We start from the raw sequence: 17973 nt of genomic DNA, 5'->3' as shown, positions 1-17973 counted from the left end.
ACAGTGCAGATACATTGAGTTAGTACAGAGTGCATTGAGGTAGTACAGGTAAAACAATAACAGAGTACAGAGTAAAATGTCACAGCTACAGGGAAGTGCGTTGCAGATAGACAATAAGATGCAAGGTCATAACTGTGAGGTTAAGAGTCCATCTCATCGTATAAGGGAACCATTCAATAGTCTTATCTCAGTGGGATTGAAGCTGTCCTTGAGTCTGGTGGTACGTGCCCTCAGGCTCCTGTATCTTCTGTCTGATGGGAAAGGAGAGAAGAGAGAATGACCTGGGTGGGTGGGGTCTTTGATTATGCTGGCTGCTTCACCAAGGCAGTGAAGTATAGGCAGTCCATGGAGGGGAGGCTGATTTCCGTGACGTGCTAGGTTGTGTCATGAAAACAAACTCCCCTGGTCGACTTTGAAATGGTGACTATGGAATTGCTTGAGTGATCAGATAGAATTTCTGTTTAAAGTCTCAGCAAAAAGATTGGATTTCCAACAATGCAGTGCTCCATCAGCGTGACAGTGATTTAGATTATGTGTTCGGCTCTCTGGAGTGGAATTTAAACCTTCCAATTCAGACGAGAGTGGTACCAATCTAATCATGGCTGGTGGAGAGGTAGAGTACCAGCCCAAAAGGGCGCATTCCTGCTGAGGCAGTGGTTGGCAGAATCCCTCATGTATCTGTGTTTGACACTACAGTAACTTGGGTTCTTATATCTGTCCTTGGCTACAGGGTGGTGGGAGAGAGTAGATGGCAAGGAATGAAAGTGGCAAGTGCTTGGTGGAAGCCAAACTAAAGGGTCAAGGGAAAGATCTGTAGGAGGCAAAAGATTGGAAGTAGGTGACAAATGTAAAGGATTCATCTGTTGGATACCAATGGACAATGGGACTTGCTGGAATGTACAACTGGAGGAGATTGCCAAGATGATGGATTTAAAAGCAAGGAAATGGTTTCTTGTGCCCTTCAGAATGTACGGATGATTCCAGTTTTGTATAAATGTGGCATGTACCCAGTGCTGGAACGTCCAAGGTTCACCTTTCAAACTCGTTCAGCCCAGTATGCTGCAAGAGAGTTTGAGAAACTTTTCATACTTGAAGGCATGAATCAAATGGGATGAGGTGGTGGGAGGGGTAACATTGATACTCATCAATAACAGTTGTTCATAAACTACGGCACTTACACTTTGAGCACAATGGGGTGTCAAGCTGGCCAGTCAAAATTGGCAAGGTTAAGAAAGGGAGATGACAAATTGGTGAGGTTACCGAGGGATGGACGAAAGTGGAACTAGGTCATAGATCAGCCATAATCTCGAGGCATGGGTAGACAGATGGAAGGGCTGAATGCCTGCCTTCTGCTGCTTTTTGTTGCTCTGGTTGTGATTTTGCAGACTGCCATAACCCAGTGTATTTTCTTGGGGAATCTGAGGGAAAAGTTCCCTGTGCTGGGACATGGTGTGATTGGGGGTTTGGATCTGTGCACGGTATAACCAGGTCTGTGTGGGGATGGGTGTGACTGGAGCTGAAAGTCTTTCCAACCTCCGCTATTCCGAACACCATTCCCGCATCTTTTTTAATATACTTGTACCAAGGCAAATGGTACAGAGGGTTGAGAATCCACGTGGGAGTTGTTCTTCCAGTGCTTTGCCTTCTTTCAAGCCATTTTCTTAGGAATATTTGGACATCTGCCTGTCCCAGATGGAGAACTCTTCCTCTTTCCAGCACTTGTGTATCCTTGGTCTGACTCCCACAGGTTCCCTTCAGAAGAGCGGGAGTGATATTGGGCAAAGTGGGATATTAAGGAAGAAACAAGAGACTACAGATGCTGGAATCTAGAGCAACACACAAAACGCTGGAGGAACTCAGCAGGTCAGGTAGCATTTGTGGAGGGAAATGGACAGTTGAAATTTGGATTGAAAGGCTGGCTACCTCTCCTCTATCTTTCAGTCCAGATGAAGGGTTTCCCTGCATAGATGCTACCTGGCCTGCTGAGTTCCTCCAGCGTTTTGTGAGATATTAATGAGTTGCCTTCCTGGCTGGGAATTTCTCATCACTGTTAAAGCTTCTGCCTCAGTGAAATGGAACCTGTGCCAGTATGAAGTACTGAGGCAAGCTCAGTCTCGAGGCCTCTTTCAGCAGCCCTTCCACCTGTCCTTGACAAAAGCTCATTCACTAATCATCTGGCGCCTCCCTCCAGAGAGCGGCAGGAGGAATATTTGGAATGTCACTGCTGGGGGCTATCTGAATCTTGGCCTGTGCAGAGACGCTGTTGGTGACAGTGAGATATTTGTCTTGTGCAGCACCTGGACAGTAATTGTAATCCCTGAGAGGCTGGTTGGCACACACTTCGCAGTTCAGAAGTGGTTTTGTAAACTTGACAGTTGAGACGCTTTTTGTACTTGGCCAGTTTAATCCCTGCTTTAAATTACAGTCATGGACCCAGCTAGTTCCTTCCGCACGAGTTAAGGAAAAAAAAACACACACTCACAGATTAGTGAATAATGGGGAGCTTTCATAAGGGGAGACACACCTGTGGACCAAAGCACCATTGTGCAGGCTGGAATACAATGCTGAATTGGTGGAATGGGAGCGGAGAGGCAAATGTTTTTGTCTTCGGTATTCGTGGTAATTCTTCTGTGCATTTTCCTTTTTTTAAAAAACATTTAATTCCCTCGTTTTGGACTTTCATTAGTCATTTACTACTTCACTTTTCAGATCAAAAAAAATCTCACCTCATGTTGCTTCTTCTCAGTTCAGTTTCCTCTTCATAAACTTCCTCCTGCCTTTTTTTCTTTCTCTTTCATCTTTCACTTTTTTCTTACCCTCCCTCCTTTTGCTGTCTCCTCCTCTCATTGCCCTTTTATTTTCCTCTCTTTCCCTCTTTCCATTCTTTCTGTCTGTCGACCCCTCTCCTTCCCCCCTCTCTCTCTCTCCGTTTCCCTTTCTCCCTCACCCTTTGCTCTCTCTCTTTCTCTCTGCCTCTCTTCCATCTTATACTCTCCTACATGCGCAAACTGCCCGTATATATAAGACAACAACAACATGTGTTCATAAAGCACTTTAAGGTAGTGAAAATTTCATCAACATTTGTCAGCCACATAAGGGGGGGGGATCTAAAAATGAAATACTTGGGATTCTGGAAACTGAAACAAAGCAGAAAATAATGCAAATCCATGGCAGGGCCACCAGTATCTGAGGAGAGAGAAACATAATGAGCATTTTCTGGAAGTGGTAGATTCAGGTTCAGTTGTAACATTCAAGAAGTCTAGATAGGTACATGGATGGGAGGGGTTTGGAGGGATATGGTCCAGGTGCAGGTAGATGGGACTAGGCAGAAGATCAGGCGGCATGGACTAGATGGGCCAAAGGGCCTGTTTCTGTGCTGTCGTACTCTATGACTCTATTTTAACAGAGATGGGGATCACAAGACTCTGGAATTACAAAGTCTGGAGCATTATCACTTTCTGCTGAAGGTTCATTAATTAGCCACATTAATGATATTTCTCTCTCCATAGATGCTGCCTGACTTTCTGAGATTTTCAAATATTTTCTGTTTTGTTTTATTTGATCAAAGATGTACATTTCCAGGTGCACGCATGGACACATGAGACTTGTATTTGAAGTTTCTAATTGGTTCACACTTTACACTGCGAAGTATAACAGTCTATTTATCTGAGCATATGCCTGTGAAGATTATGAGATGTTAGATCAAGGTTGCAGCTTGCCTTTGATTGCTTAATTAATATAAAAAGATATTTTTATATCTTTGCAGATCGTACCAATACGTGGGCCCAGGGAAGGTGGAACAAAAGTTACAATCTATGGGGAAAATCTGGGCCTGAATTTCTGGGAGATTGAAAACTACGTGCGTGTGGCTGGAGTTGATTGTACCCCACTGCTGGATGGATACATCCCAGCAGAACAGTAAGCCTTGTTTAAACATTCCTGTTCCAGAGGGCTGGCAGGTTGAAACTGCATCCATGTGATCAGGCAGTCACGTTCATAGAATCATAGAACAGAACAGCACAATACAGGCTCTTCAGCCCACAATGTTGTGCCTAAGACTATCTAACCCCTTCCTCCCACATATCCCTCTATTTTAAATTCCTCCATATGCTTATCTAGTAATCTCTTGAATTTGACCAATGTACCTGCCTCCACCACCACCCCAGGCAGCGCATTCCATGTCCCAACCACTCTCTGGGTAAAAAACCTTCCTCTGATATCCCACTTGAACTTCCCACCCATTACTTTAAAGCTATGCCCTCTTGTATTAAGCATTGGTGCCCTGGGAAAAAGGCGCTGGCTGTCTACTTTTATCTATTCCTCTTAATATTTTGTACACCTCTATCATGTCTCCTCTCATCCTCCTTTTCTCCAAAGAGTAAAACCATAGCTCCCTTAGTCTCTCCTTGTAATGCATACTCTCTAAACTAGGCAGCATCCTGGTACACCTCCTCTGCACCCTTTCCAACGCTTCCACATCCTTCCTATAATGAGGCAACCAGAACTGGACACCGTACTGTTCGTGTTGAAGTACTGCGTGGTAACCAATCATTGCCTTCTCCTCCTCTCTCAGAACTGGAAGCTGCAGAGAGCCAACCACCTTTGCCGCTACCACCCATGATAATACAAGGGTCAATGGCAAGAAACCTTTGGGAAAAGTTCCAGCAGCAGATTATAGCAGAATATTGTTGGTAAATCCATATTACTGGTATGTCACCAGCAGCAATGTGACAAAAATGGCTGGCACAGCCACAAGCCTGCAGTCTTTTTGAATGTAAGCATTGGGTTGGGAAGTGGCACATCTCTGACCATGTGGGTTTGCTCTGGATGCTCCAGTGTCCTTCCAAATCCCAAACACTTGCAGGTTGGTAGGGTAATTTGCCACTGTAAATCATTGGTATTGGTATTGGTTTATTATTGTTACTTGTACCGAGGTACAGTGAAAAACTTGTCTTGCATACTGGTCGTACAGGTAAATTCATTACACAGTGCAGTTTCATTGAGTTAGTACAGAGTGCATTGATGTAGTACAGGTAAAAACAATAACAGTACAGAGTAAAATGTCACAGCTACAAAGAAAGTACAGTGCATTAAGGTGCAAGGTCACAACAAGGTAGATCGTGAGGTCATAGTCCATCTCATTTTATAAGGGAACCGTTCAATAGTCTAATCACAGTGGGGTGGAAGCTGTCCTTAAGTCTGGTGGTACGTGCCCTCAGGCTCCTGTATCTTCTACCCGATGGAAGAGGAGAGAAGAGCGAATGACCCGAGTGGGTGGGGTCTTTGATTATGCTGGCTGCTACACCGTGGGAATGTGGACTGGTCAGATCAGCCATGGTTTTGTTAATTGGTGGAGCAGGTTTGCAGGGCAGAGTAGCTTCCTCCTACAATCTTAACCCAGGCTCTGTCTCTTTGAAGGATCGAGTGCGAGATGGATGTTGCCCGGCATGGTCAGTACGCTGGCTTCGTGGAGGTCTGTGTGGAGGAATGCAAGCAGCAGTTCATGGCAAAGTCAACACAGCTCTACAGCTTTGTGGTGAGTGAGCCCGGAGGTTGAAATGATGCCGATCAGCCGTGCTTCTGTATGTGGTGTAAAACGTGGACTAACAGGTCGCAGGTATGCCCACTCTTGTGCTGCATCCTGTCATGTGCTTCCTCATCTTTCATTGGTCCATTGGAATTATGAGCAGAATGATAGCCATGAGGTCCAGCTATCCAGCTGGGTTGCTTTCTTCAGAACAAGAGAATGGAGGAAGATAGAGGAATATAAAATTATGAGAGGAAACGTGAAGGATTGATTTACCAAAGGAGAGAAGTCAGTAATGAGGGGGGCATAGATTTAAGTTAATCGGTTGAAGGATTAGAGGAGAATTGAGAGAAAAGTTCCACTGAATGAGAGGTAGAGGTCAGGAAATCTTTGCCTGAAAGGGCAGTAGAAGCAGAAGTATCCATCATATTTAATAAACACTAGAATGAAGGGATACGGAGCGAGAACTGGGATTAACCTATGCATTTTTGGATAGCACAGATGATGGGTTGAATAGTTGCCTTTGGGAGCCGAACTTTCTACGATTCGATTCCCAGCATCAGAGAGGGAGTGAGAAAATGCTGAACTAACATGCTTCTTGGGTTTCAGGCATGATCAGTGGAGGCACTCATGCCTCTTTCAGCAGGTTGTGGGATCAAATCCTGCTCCAGGGACTTGTGCACTCAATCCAGGCTGACTGTTCAGAGGGAGTGCTGCACTGTTAGAGTTACCATCCTTAGGATGAGACCCTTAAGCTGTGACCCTGCATATTTTCTCTCTGGTGGGTTGAAGAGATTCCATGGTAACATTCTGAAGTGCAGGCGAGGAGTTCTCCCCAGCACCCTGACCAAGATTTCCCCTCAATGAAAAAATAGATTATCTGATCATGATCACATTTGCGTTAAGAGCAGTTGCCTTGTGCACATTGGCCACCACTTTTCCCACATTAGTGGCTACACGTTAGAACTACTTCATTGGCTGGAAAGCAATTTAGGAGGGCCCAAGTTTGTGAAAGAGGCTTTAGCAATCCATCCTTTCTTTTATCTTCTATCTCTCACAACAAGCTTTACATGAGGTATCAGAATTCAAGTAACAACAGGGTCTCTCTACATAATCTGTGCAGTCCTCTACTTCAGACTATATCTACAGTCCATAGCAATCTTGAGAGACAGTGTACATTCCATGCCTAGCAGGCCATTAGGATGGCCAATCTATTCCATGATTCCAATCTAGTTGCTACGCGACAAGTGATAGCAAACTGACTTCCTGTTGTGTGGGGAATCATGTAGAATCCATTGGCCTGAATCTCTGCAGATGTACCATTGTGTGAATCACTGCCTGACACAGTGTTACACCACATGGCTTCATGATAGCACTGTAATCTAGCACAGAGGAATCTTTAAGGCACTTAAAATAAAAATACATTTGGCAGAATTGATGCTTTACTCTTGCATTAATTCACACCCTGGTCATTACAAGGGGACTGTAAAACTTGAAAGGTTTAATCCTTTAATCTATCATCTCTAATTTGCAACTCATACAGGTGAACACTGTGTTACAGTAGTTCTGGTAACGGAAATTCGCTCTTACACAATTCACAAATCACAAACAAAAAATCTGAGATACAGATTAAAAATTCATTCTCACAGAATTTGTGAGAAAAAACAAATAAACACTTCTTTTTCCAACTTGCCTTTCTTGACACATGCACAGATGACTTGGCTTCATGTTACAAAAACTCACGATACGTACAGTTTTCTAGTAATGTAACTCCCCGTAACAGAGGAGGTCGAATGTAATTCTGTTACAGAGTAGTGCGTAAGTTATGATTGACCATGCATCAGGATGAAAGATGTCATGTCTTGGAAACCTGGATTTTATCGAATGATACCATTGCTAACATCAAGCAGCAACTTTCTTCACCTGATTTGTGTGAAAACTTAATTGTGAAACATATTAGACCATAAGACACAGGAGCAGAGTTAGGCCATTTGCCCATCGAGCCTGTTCCACCATTTGATCATGGCTGATTTATTTTACCCCCTCAACCCCATTCTCCTGCCTTCTCCCGTAACCTTTGACACCCTCACTAATCAAAACCTATCAACCTCCACTTTAAATATACCCAGTGACTTGGCCTCCACAGCCGTCTGTGGCAATGAATTCCACAGATTCACCATTCTCTGGCTAAAGAAATTCCTCTTCATCTCTGTTCTAAAGAGATGTCCTTTTATTCTGTGCCCTCTGGTCCTAGACTCTCCCACCACTGGAAAGATCCTCTCCACATCCACTCTATCCAGGCCTTTCAATATTCGGTAGGTTTCAATGAGATCCCCCTTCTCCTTCTAAGCTCCAGCGAGTACAGGCCCAGAGCCATCAAATGGTCCTCAAACAAGCCCAAGAAGAAATAAAATGTTGGGATTTAGACTGCACGAAATTTAACATGCAAATATGGCTGAGCCAGGACCTACCCAGCTCTCTCCAACCCATGCCTATTCTCACTGCCATCTACTCAACTACCTGCCCCCGCATCGCAACTCACAAATAATATTCTGCACACGCTTGTTGATTATAGCATTGTAATTTCCAATTGAATTTCTTTCAGCTCCCAACTCTAACGGACTTGACACCCACCAAAGGTCCAGTGTCAGGGGGTACAATGGTCACCATCAGGGGCAGGAATCTGGATGCCGGCAGCAACGTCTCAGTTTTGTTTGGCCAACAGCCTTGTGTGTTTCACAGGTAACAGGAGTCTTGAGAAACCCAACAAATGTATCATTGGCACCAACTCTGTGCGAGTGTTGCGTTAGAGTGACGGTAATACTGATGACCAAAAAAAAACTAATTTTGGGACTATTGATGCAAGCAGCTTTTACTAAAGTCTTGGATCTTTTGTTGGTTGCAGTATGAGTTAGCTGGAGAACATTAGCTCAGTGATTGTTCTGTGTGTGTTTATGGGTATGTGTGCATGGGGAAGCTTCTGTGTTTCAGTGTGTGAGAGTGAGCGGTGTGTGTGGGAGAGTTGTGTGCATATGTAGGCAAGTCTGTGATCATGTGTGTCGGCTCTGACTGGAGGGCTTGCATTGGGTATTGTATAATTGACTGCACTTAAAAGGAATATAAAAGTTCTGCGATTCCTTGCCTGAACCCCTCTACCTCTCTCTCCTCCACCTCTTTGACCAAACTCATGGTCCTGTCTCCTAATATCTCCTTCTGTGTCAGATTTTATTTCATGTCATCCATTGGGATTTTGATCATGAAGGATGCAAGTTCTAAAGGCACATAATTGCAATTTATTGTTTTCCTCTTTCCCTACCTGTCAGGCGGTTTGCCTGGGCAATTATTTGTAACTCCACCTCTGCACCCCAAGGCCCAGGTAACATCAGTGTGGTGGTTGGGGTAGACAAGGCAAGGATTGAGAAGGAGCTGCAGTTTGAATACATGGAGGATCCCACCATTGTGAAGATTGAACCAGAATGGAGTATCGTCAGGTAAGGGGAGCACACCCACCAGTGTGACTGCACATCGGAGAAGCGTTTTAAATGTTAGAAATCTGGAAATCAAATAGAAAATGCCAGCATAGTACAGCTGGGCATTCAGGATCCGTAAGGACAGATAACACTTTGGATATGTGGCTTTGTCAGAATGGAAATGTGAAAATTAAGCATTTTAATCGGTACTCAGCCTTGCCTGACTTTGCTTCTCTCTCTCACGCTCTCCCTCTCTCTCACGCTCTCCCTCTGCCTCTCCCACTTTCCCTCTCTCTCTTTCCCTCTCTCTCTTTCCCTCTCTCTCTTTCCCTCTCTCTCTTTCCCTCAAACTCTCATCTTCTTCTCTCTATCTCTCCCTCTCATTCTCTCCCTCTGCCTCTCTCCCTCTCAGTCTCTCTCTCCTTCTCACTCTCTCTCCCTCTCTCTCATTCTCTCCTTCTGCCTCTCCCCCTCCCTCTCAGTCTCTCTCACTTTCTCCCTCTCACTTCATTTTCTCTCTCATTCTCTCTCTCTGCCTTTCTCCCTCTCACTCTCTCTCTCATTCTCTCTTTCTGCCTCTCTCCCTCTCTCTCTCACTCTCTCTCTCTCTCTCATTCTCTCTTTCTATCTCTCCCCCTCCCTCTCAGTCTCTCTCATTCTCTCCCTCTGCCTCTCTCCCTCTCACTCTCTCTCTCTCTCATTCTCTCCCTCTGCCTCTCCTCACTCATCCTATCTCCTTCTTGCTCTCATCTCTGCCCTTCTTCCTCCTGTGCTCCCATTGTCCCTTTCCACTCTCTTGTTCCTTTTCCCTCTACCCCATTCCTTTCTATTCTTTCCTTCCCTTCCCCGTCCCATTTTCCTCTTTATTTTTCTTACTCCCTCTCCTCCCCTCTCTTTCCCTTCTTTCTCTCCCTTTTCAAACCTCTTCTCCTGACTCTTTATTGGCCAAACCTCTGACTCTCTGCCAAACTTGGTAAATTATCCTTTCCCCCTACTTTTTTTCCACATTCTTTTGCTGTTTAATTTCTCTCTTTAGACCCCTCTCTCTCCCCCTTCCATCTTTTTGTCTGCTGTTGTCTCTACTGTTTCTCATTTTTCTTTCCTCATTCTCTCAATCCCTCTGTCGTCCCTCTTCCTCTGCTGCCTCTTCTTTCTGACGAGTGTGCTTGCCATTTTTTGCTTTCTGACAGGTTTGCTTGTATTCCTTAAATTAGTTGCACACGATCTGTCCGTTGCCTTCTCAAGCTGAGGCCCTGTGGTAATTATGTTGAAATGCCAATGTAATCTCACTGAGTCTCTGTCAGGACAGCTGCTCCTTCAGGAGTCCATGCACCAACCTTTCAACAGTTCCTCTGTGTTAGTTATTTTCTCCGGAGATGATGGGCTGTCACACAAGGTGAAAGTTCTTGCGTGCCTTCCAGCTTTATCAACGTACTAGGGACTGGATGAGAATCACGCTTGCTTCAGTTTGCCGAATAACCTTCACAACTCTCTGAAGTAAGACCACTGCTGTCAATGGGTTTGTGTGTTCCACTGTCAATACCATGACGTTTGCTGCAATGTTAGGGGATCTCCTGGATTATCAAATTGGTGCAGTCCTGCCTTAATAAGGCCAAACGATGTGCTGCACCATCCTTGGTTTTTGACAGTTGACCATCAGCGTAGTGGTAGGAGTAGACAAGGCAAGGATCGAGAAGGAGCTGCATCAAGGAGGATGCCACCATTGTTAAGACTGAACCAGAATGAAGCATCATCAGTTAAGGGGAGCGCACCGACCAGTGTTGAGGACTTGGTAGGTAGGTGCACTTTCTAAGCATGCATGTGTAGGACCCATGCAAGGGTGATACAAAGGTGTGGATGAAGTGAGGAGACAGTACTTAATAAAGTATAATGAAGCTAACACAACAGGGAGCTAACACAACACAATGCATAGCCTCCAGCTGCTGTAGAGCGTATACAAGTGATCTCTCTCACTTTCCCTCTTCACTATCCCATTCCTGTTGAGCAAAATGCTTCAGGTGGTGATGGTCACAGCTGACAAACCCAACACCACACAAATCATTGTGTCTGTTGTTGCTTCATGGGCATCACCACTGCAAACCTACGCCTGCCACTGTCGAGGCTGATGGGTGAATTAAAGACAGAGGTCTTCCTCGTGGAAAGTGATATTATTTTCCCTGATACACAATGAAAACCAATATTTATTTGGCTGCATATGGTAACAGTGCAGCAGCCAGCTAAACTGAAAATGACTGGAGGATTTTACCATCAAGCTCAGTGTCCACACTAGTGGGCCCTGGTGGGCCGTATCTCAAATAACGACGAGTCGGAGTACAGGAAGGAGATAGGGAGCTTAGTGATATGGTGTCATGACAACAAGCTTTCCCTCAATGTCAGCAAAACAAAAGAGCTGGTCATTGACTTCAGGAAAGGAGGTGGTACACATGCTCCTGTCTACGTCAATGGTGCTGAGGTCGAGAGGGTTGAGAACTTCAAGTTCCTAGGAGTGGACATCACCAGTAGCCTGTCCTGGTCCAACCATGTAGATGCCAGAGCCAAGAAAGCTCACCAGTGCCTCAACTTCCTCAGGAGGCTAAAGAAATTTGGCACATCCCCTTTGACACTCACCAATTTTTATCAATGCACCATAGAAAGCATCCTATTTAGATGTATCGTGGCTTGGTATGGCAACTGCTCAGCCCGTGATCACAAGAAACTGCAGAGAGTTGTGGAGACAGTTCAGCACATCACAGAAACCAGCGTCCTCTCCACGGACTCTGCCTACACTTCTCATTGCCTTGATAAAGCAGCCAGCATAATCAAAGACCCCACCCACCCGGGACATTCTCTCTTCTCCTCCCTCCCATCGGGCAGAATATACACAAAACATGAAAGCACGTACTACCAGGCTCAAGGACAGCTTCTATCCCGCTGTTATAAGACTATTGAACGGTTCCCTAGTACAATAAGATGGACTCTTGACCTCACAATCTACCTTGTTATGACCTTGCACCTTATTGCCTACCTGCACTGCACTTTCTCTGTATCTGTGACACTTTATGCTGCATTCTGTGTTGTTTTCCCTGGTACTACCTCAATGCACTGTGTAATGAATTGATCTGTATGAACGGCACACAAGACAGGTTTTTCCACAGTACCTTGGTACATGTGACAATAATAAACCAATTCCATTTCCAATTTCACACTGCTGTAGGTGACAAAGATTGTTTTTGTGTCCAGAATTTATGTGTAACCATCCTTCACCGTGTATTTTTCTGCAAAAATTAGTCTGCTTTTACTGAAGGAAGTTGCTGATATTTACTATGCTCTTGAAGTATATTATTTACTGAATGAATTTACACTTTGCTGTGAGTCAGCTTGCCCACCTTACTTTCAATTTATTGCTTGACAAATGTTGTCAATTAATCTGTCTAACATAAATCTGTAGGAAAACCCCTACTTTCAATTCACCCAACATCCAAACTTGGACATTTAGTCATAGCTCCTTCACCATTGAATCAAAACCCTGGAGCTCCTCCACCACACAAAAGTGCAGAGGTTTGAGAAGGTGGCTCAGTATTTTCTCGAGGCCAGCAAGTGATGTGCAGTGGTTGCTGGCTTTGTGAGCGAAACCTCCAACAGTGCGAAAATTTAGCCACCTCTGTGTTATTGATAGATTTTAACCTGTGTCTTTTTCCATTCCTTTTCTCAGTGGGAGCACACCGATGATGGTATGGGGAACTAACCTGGACATTATCCAGAATCCTAAAATCAGGGCCAAGCTGAATGGAGTGGAGATGGTCAACGTAAGTAACATTGGGAAAATTGGGCTGGGGATGGAGTGGTGTGATATAAACCTAAGCAACCTTTATTGCATCTCCTAGTGGAGTTATTAAACCCACTGGGCTTTCTCCGCAGCAGTGAGATGAACTCACCCAGCAGATGGGGAATCCTTGTAGTTCTCTGCCTCAGAACGCTGAGGAGGTTCAAGGCTGGGATCTATGGATCAGCCTGGAAAGTGGAATTGAGGTGAAAGATCAGCCGCAATTTTGTCAAGGGCAAAACAGAGTCAAATGGTGTATATCTTATCCCTACTTCTTATAAGGACGTAGTTCCTGGAAAAGTCTGGCAGTGAATACACACCAATATACAAGTGTAAGATCATGGTAGCAATTACATAGTACACAAAGTGGGTCACCATGTGTATGGAATCATGAACTAGCTGGTTAGTTGTCACTTGCAGATTGCTGTTGCTGAGGCCCTGTCAGATTGCTGGGTGTTCCAGTCCGGAGACATAAACACAAGGTTCACTGAGGGCACTGTACTGTGTGAGGCATTAAACCAAGGCCTCAACTGCCACCTCGAGTGGATCTAAAAAACCCCATAATGTACTTATAAGGAAGAATGGAGAAGTACTCAGCACACACCACCCTCCAATGTTCCAGCCAATAATTACCCATTAATCAGCATCATGGTATTGGTAAGAAAATTAATGAAATCTGCTTAGGAATCAACAGATTTTTTGGAAATTAAGGGAATCAAGGGATTTGGGGTTAGTGCAGGAAAGTGGGATTGTGATAACAGATTAGCCATCATCAAACTGGCAAAGAAAACCAGAAAGGTTTAACTCCCTCCAACCTAAAGCTCCCCACTACCCCAAGCTGAACTCAGTTGTTGGTAGTGGGGGGGGAGGCAGTTAAAATGGAACAGGAGACTTTGCCGCTCGCTTCCACTTATTGGGGATGGAGGGTGAGGGAGAACGGGATTGGTGAGAGTTCCCATTCCCTCCTTCCAGTGGACGAGCACATGCTGAGAGAAGGTGCTCATGGGCTGAGCTGTGTAGGCATCCATGGTCAGATAACCAGGCAATACCCTGTTATCCAGCCTCACATAGGAAGAGTAGCCCTTGGGTAGGGTTGCAGGAACCCCACGTCTATTGGCAGAGTGAAGAAAGCACAGGGCCGTGGGACTGAACTGGGTGGCTTTTTAGAAATAGAGACACTAGAGGTTCTGCAGATGCTGGAATCTGGAGCAACACACACAAAATGCTGGAGAAACTCGTCAGGCAACATCTATATAAGTCTTGATGAAGAACCCTTCATAAGTCCTGATGAAGGGTCTCGACCTGAAATGTCGACTGTTTATTTCCCTCCAGAGATGCTGCCTGACCTGCTGAATTCCTCCGGCATTTTATGTGTGTGGCTTTTATAAATAGCCAGCACAGGTTTAACGGGCCGAATGTCTGCCATTGATTCTGCACTGTTCTATAAAAACAGCTGGGCCCATTGCCTGAGAGACCCAATTCCTGAGAGACTTTTAAGAGCACGCTCTGCAGAGAGAGTGGTTATTGTCTGCAGCTGATGCATTAAAGGTATTGAGCGGCTGAGGATGACCATCCATACAATTTCCCAAATTGGTTGTAAATAGCCTGTAAGATTACAGAGCAATTTTAAATTTGGTAGAATTGAAAGGCACAGCTTCTGTCCCTGATGACTCTCTTGAGCAGAGCATTCTGCAGCTGCAAGGAGACTAAGGGTGAGCCCTGTGATTGGCCCGGAATCAGAGCCATGTACAGATCAATTATTATTAAGCATGGAGAATTTTATCTGAGGATGTGTTAGACATATAAAGAAGAAGAAAAAAAATTGCTGTCTTTATTTACAGAAACTGTTTTTGTAAATCATTCTAACTTAAAATGAAATACACTCCAAATTGGCTAGCATGGCCTCTATTTTATATTATGTTGTATTTCTGGAGAGTTTTAATGCAACATTTTCTTTTTCTTTTTGCACTTGTCTAGAAATGTGAATGAAAGGCCCTGTGAGCCTGCTTTTGGCTGATTTACCTTATCCTTCCCTAAATTTATCGCCCTCACATTTGAGGGATATAACTCCTGGGGATGACTCTGCTCCCTCATGAGCCTGAGGTCAGAGTTGGCCATTTTCCACATTAGGCAGAAAGAGAGGCTGGCTCCAACACACCTGTCCTCCCCTTCACTCTGCACCCCACCCCCAAATTCCCTCATCCCATCCCCAAACTCGGGAGAAGTATCCCTGTCTCCAAGCCTACTCTACACATGTGAGACTGTTCATACCAGCTGGCCTCAGGGCTTGTAGTGCAGGGGCTAAAAATAGAGAAAGAGTTGCATTTATATCACACCTTCTGCTCAGGATGTCTCAAAGTCCTTTATAACCATTGAAGTATTCTTTGAAGTGTAGTCATTCTTGTGATGTTGGAAAATTCCTGTTAAGGATGCTAATTAGTGCTAAATTTGTGCTGTGACTTTGGGTCCACTGGGAAATAGATTCAGATTGTCGGCATCATTTGGTTGTGGTTATATTGCTTTTATCCATTGATGGGATGTAGGCGTCAAGGCCAATGCATAAAGCCCGTTCTTAATTGCCCTAGAACTGAGTGGTTTGCAAGTCTATTTTAGAGGACATTTAAGAGGAAGTCACAGTGCTGTGGGTTCAGAGTGATACAAAAGGCTTATAGACTTCAAATCCCATCAATGCGTGTGAGCTTTTTAAATTTAGGTTAACAAAAGTAAATCTACAAGCTGAAAAGCTGATCACACTAAATGGGAGAAGGAAAGTGTTGGTTTGTTATATAAACCTCACATGGCTCACTCATAACCTTGAGGGAAAGGAGCCTGGTACGCTTATCCAAAGAACCCTGTGTGTGAAGCTGGTACCACAACTGAGATATTTGAGTCTTAACTGTTCTCTGAGATAGCCATGCCGGTCACATTATGTCAATGGAGGGAATAGGGAATAAATGCCTTCCTTGCCAAAGTGTCCACTTCTGAGGAATGGATTTACATTCTTCAAGTTCAAACAGGAATTTAGATGTTGAAGGTACCATGCAAATGCAATTTGTTTTACCACACCTGCTATCAGATCACCAGCACTTGGCCAACATGTCCATTCTTTATCCACGTTTCTGGGCAGTGAGTGTGTTGGCTAGTGGCTCAGCCGCGGGCAGCAACCCTGCTGGAGGCCGATCCAGCTGTCGCCAAACTTCGACAGTCGAGTGCCTCCCGGCAGGATTCACCAGATGGTGATCAGGAGTAGGGAATGATCCCGCACTTACTCTGGCTGCCCCTCCCCCATCCCTCCCTGCAATCCCTCCCCCACTCCACCATCCTCTATACTGCTTCCTCTCCATTTGAGTGCAGGGACTCTGAAACCAAGCGTGGTGCCAAGGTCATCATTGACAGAAGGTGAGGCACAGATCAAACCTTGGACCTTTTCTAGCTGGTTTCACTTATTCTCCCCTAGACATCTGGAGGTAGGGTTGGTCTCTTATAGCATCATAACAGGAAGCCATTCTGCCTAACCTGCCTGGGCTGGCTCTTTGAAGGAGCAGTGATATATAGATATTTATTAGTTACATGTACATCGAAACACACAGTGAAATGCATCTTTTGCGTAGAGTGTTCTGGCAGCAGCCCACAAGTGTCGCCATGCTTCCGATGCCAACATAGCATGCCCACAACTTCCTAACCCTTACATCTTTGGAATGTGGGAGGAAACCGGAGCACCTGGAGGAAACCCACCTTAATTTCTCATCCATAACTTTTTAAGTTCCTCATCCCTTAGTTTCCTTTGAACTCCCATTTAAATTTACCCATGGAATCAGCTCCCATCACCATTTCAAGGCAAGCGTTCCTCATTATCTCAGCCTGAGTCTCCATCTGAGATTGAAAACCAGAAATGTCCAGCAGGTCAGGCAGCGTACGCGGAGAGGGAAACCGAGTTAGCACTTCAGGTCAATGACCTTTATCAGAGCTGCTAGAGACAATTATGTTTTAAGATGCAGAGAAAGTGGATGGTGAGACAGAGGACAACAATGATGAGTATGTGATAGTGGGGTAAGCGGGAAAGATCTCATGACAAAAGTGCCCATTCACCTTGCAACTACCATCACTTCTGTTACAATCTCCCCTGCTTCCAATGTGTCACAGAATTCCCCTGTTATTCTCATCCTCACCTCCTTACCTTTAACTTTGACAGTACTGGTCAAATATCAACAGCCTGAAAGGTTAACTCAAAAGCTGCCTAATCTGCTGAGTATTCCCAACACTTTCTGTTTTATTTCAGAATTCCAGCATCTGCAGTAATCTGCTATCACCCTTTAGTCAAGGGAAGTGATTTTGTTCTGTTGAAATCACCGTTATCAATTGTCGAATAAGCATGCTGCCACCGCCCAGCTTGCTGCTTCTATTAGTAGATTTCATTAGTTCTGTGTTTGAGCTGATGGATTGTGTTTGATATCAGGCCTGGCATCCAGTATCTTTGCAGAATCTCTCCTAGACATTTATGGATTGGTCTGAGTTCATTTACAGTTGCTCTGCCCTAGGCATGGTTGTGTTTCTGTATATTCCGAGTGTTACATCCTATGTTTTGCTGCAGCGTTAACCCATTCCACCCTGCCTTCCTGTAAGCTCTGCTGGGACAGCCGGTGTTTATTTCAAGTATAATTGCATCATTGGTCCAGTAGCTGCAACATAACTGGAGGCAAATGGCACAGGCACCACCTGCCTGCATTTGCAACAAAACCAATCTCTTGCTCATTTGTCCTGTGTTGTAACTCACTTCTGTTCCATCATTATCAATATATCCTGGAATCTATTTATAATCGAGACTCCCATTTGCAGCCAGGAAAGCTGCCAGTTTCCTAATTCAGTCATTGTAGATGTGAACTCCTGGTACTGTGAAATTACCAGCTCTTTACAGTGAAGATTTGTGCATTAATTTCCCTTTGTTCGGTCCATTAGAGGCAGTGTAAAGCATCCTGCAACTCAGTGGAAACTAGTCATAGAGAGTTACAACATGGAAACAGGCCCCTCAGTCTGTCAAGGCCATACCGACCATCAAGCCCACATTTTCACACTCCTACCCTAACCCATTTTATTTCCCCCCAGTTCTCATTGATTACTTCTAAACTCTACCTCTCACTTACAAACTAGGGGCA

The 17973-nt window shown here is 44.7% G+C and overlaps 1 protein-coding gene across 4 annotated transcripts in view; it reads left to right on the top strand.

Moving 5' to 3' along the window:
• Window positions 1-17973, top strand: part of plxna4 (plexin A4) — a 532456-nt gene that overhangs the window by 421024 nt on the left and 93459 nt on the right. For all 4 annotated transcript variants that reach the window (XM_052033450.1, XM_052033449.1, XM_052033451.1 and 1 more), the window contains exons 13-17: window positions 3767-3918; window positions 5419-5536; window positions 8133-8269; window positions 8851-9018; window positions 12710-12803. In XM_052033450.1, the coding sequence (XP_051889410.1) occupies window positions 3767-3918; window positions 5419-5536; window positions 8133-8269; window positions 8851-9018; window positions 12710-12803 (669 nt within the window). The remainder of the gene's footprint in view (window positions 1-3766; window positions 3919-5418; window positions 5537-8132; window positions 8270-8850; window positions 9019-12709; window positions 12804-17973) is intronic.

The sequence above is a fragment of the Pristis pectinata genome, chromosome 19, assembly GCF_009764475.1.
Source record: "Pristis pectinata isolate sPriPec2 chromosome 19, sPriPec2.1.pri, whole genome shotgun sequence".
In the NCBI taxonomy this organism is placed as follows: domain Eukaryota; kingdom Metazoa; phylum Chordata; class Chondrichthyes; order Rhinopristiformes; family Pristidae; genus Pristis; species Pristis pectinata.
This window is presented reverse-complemented; position numbering and strand designations above follow the sequence as displayed.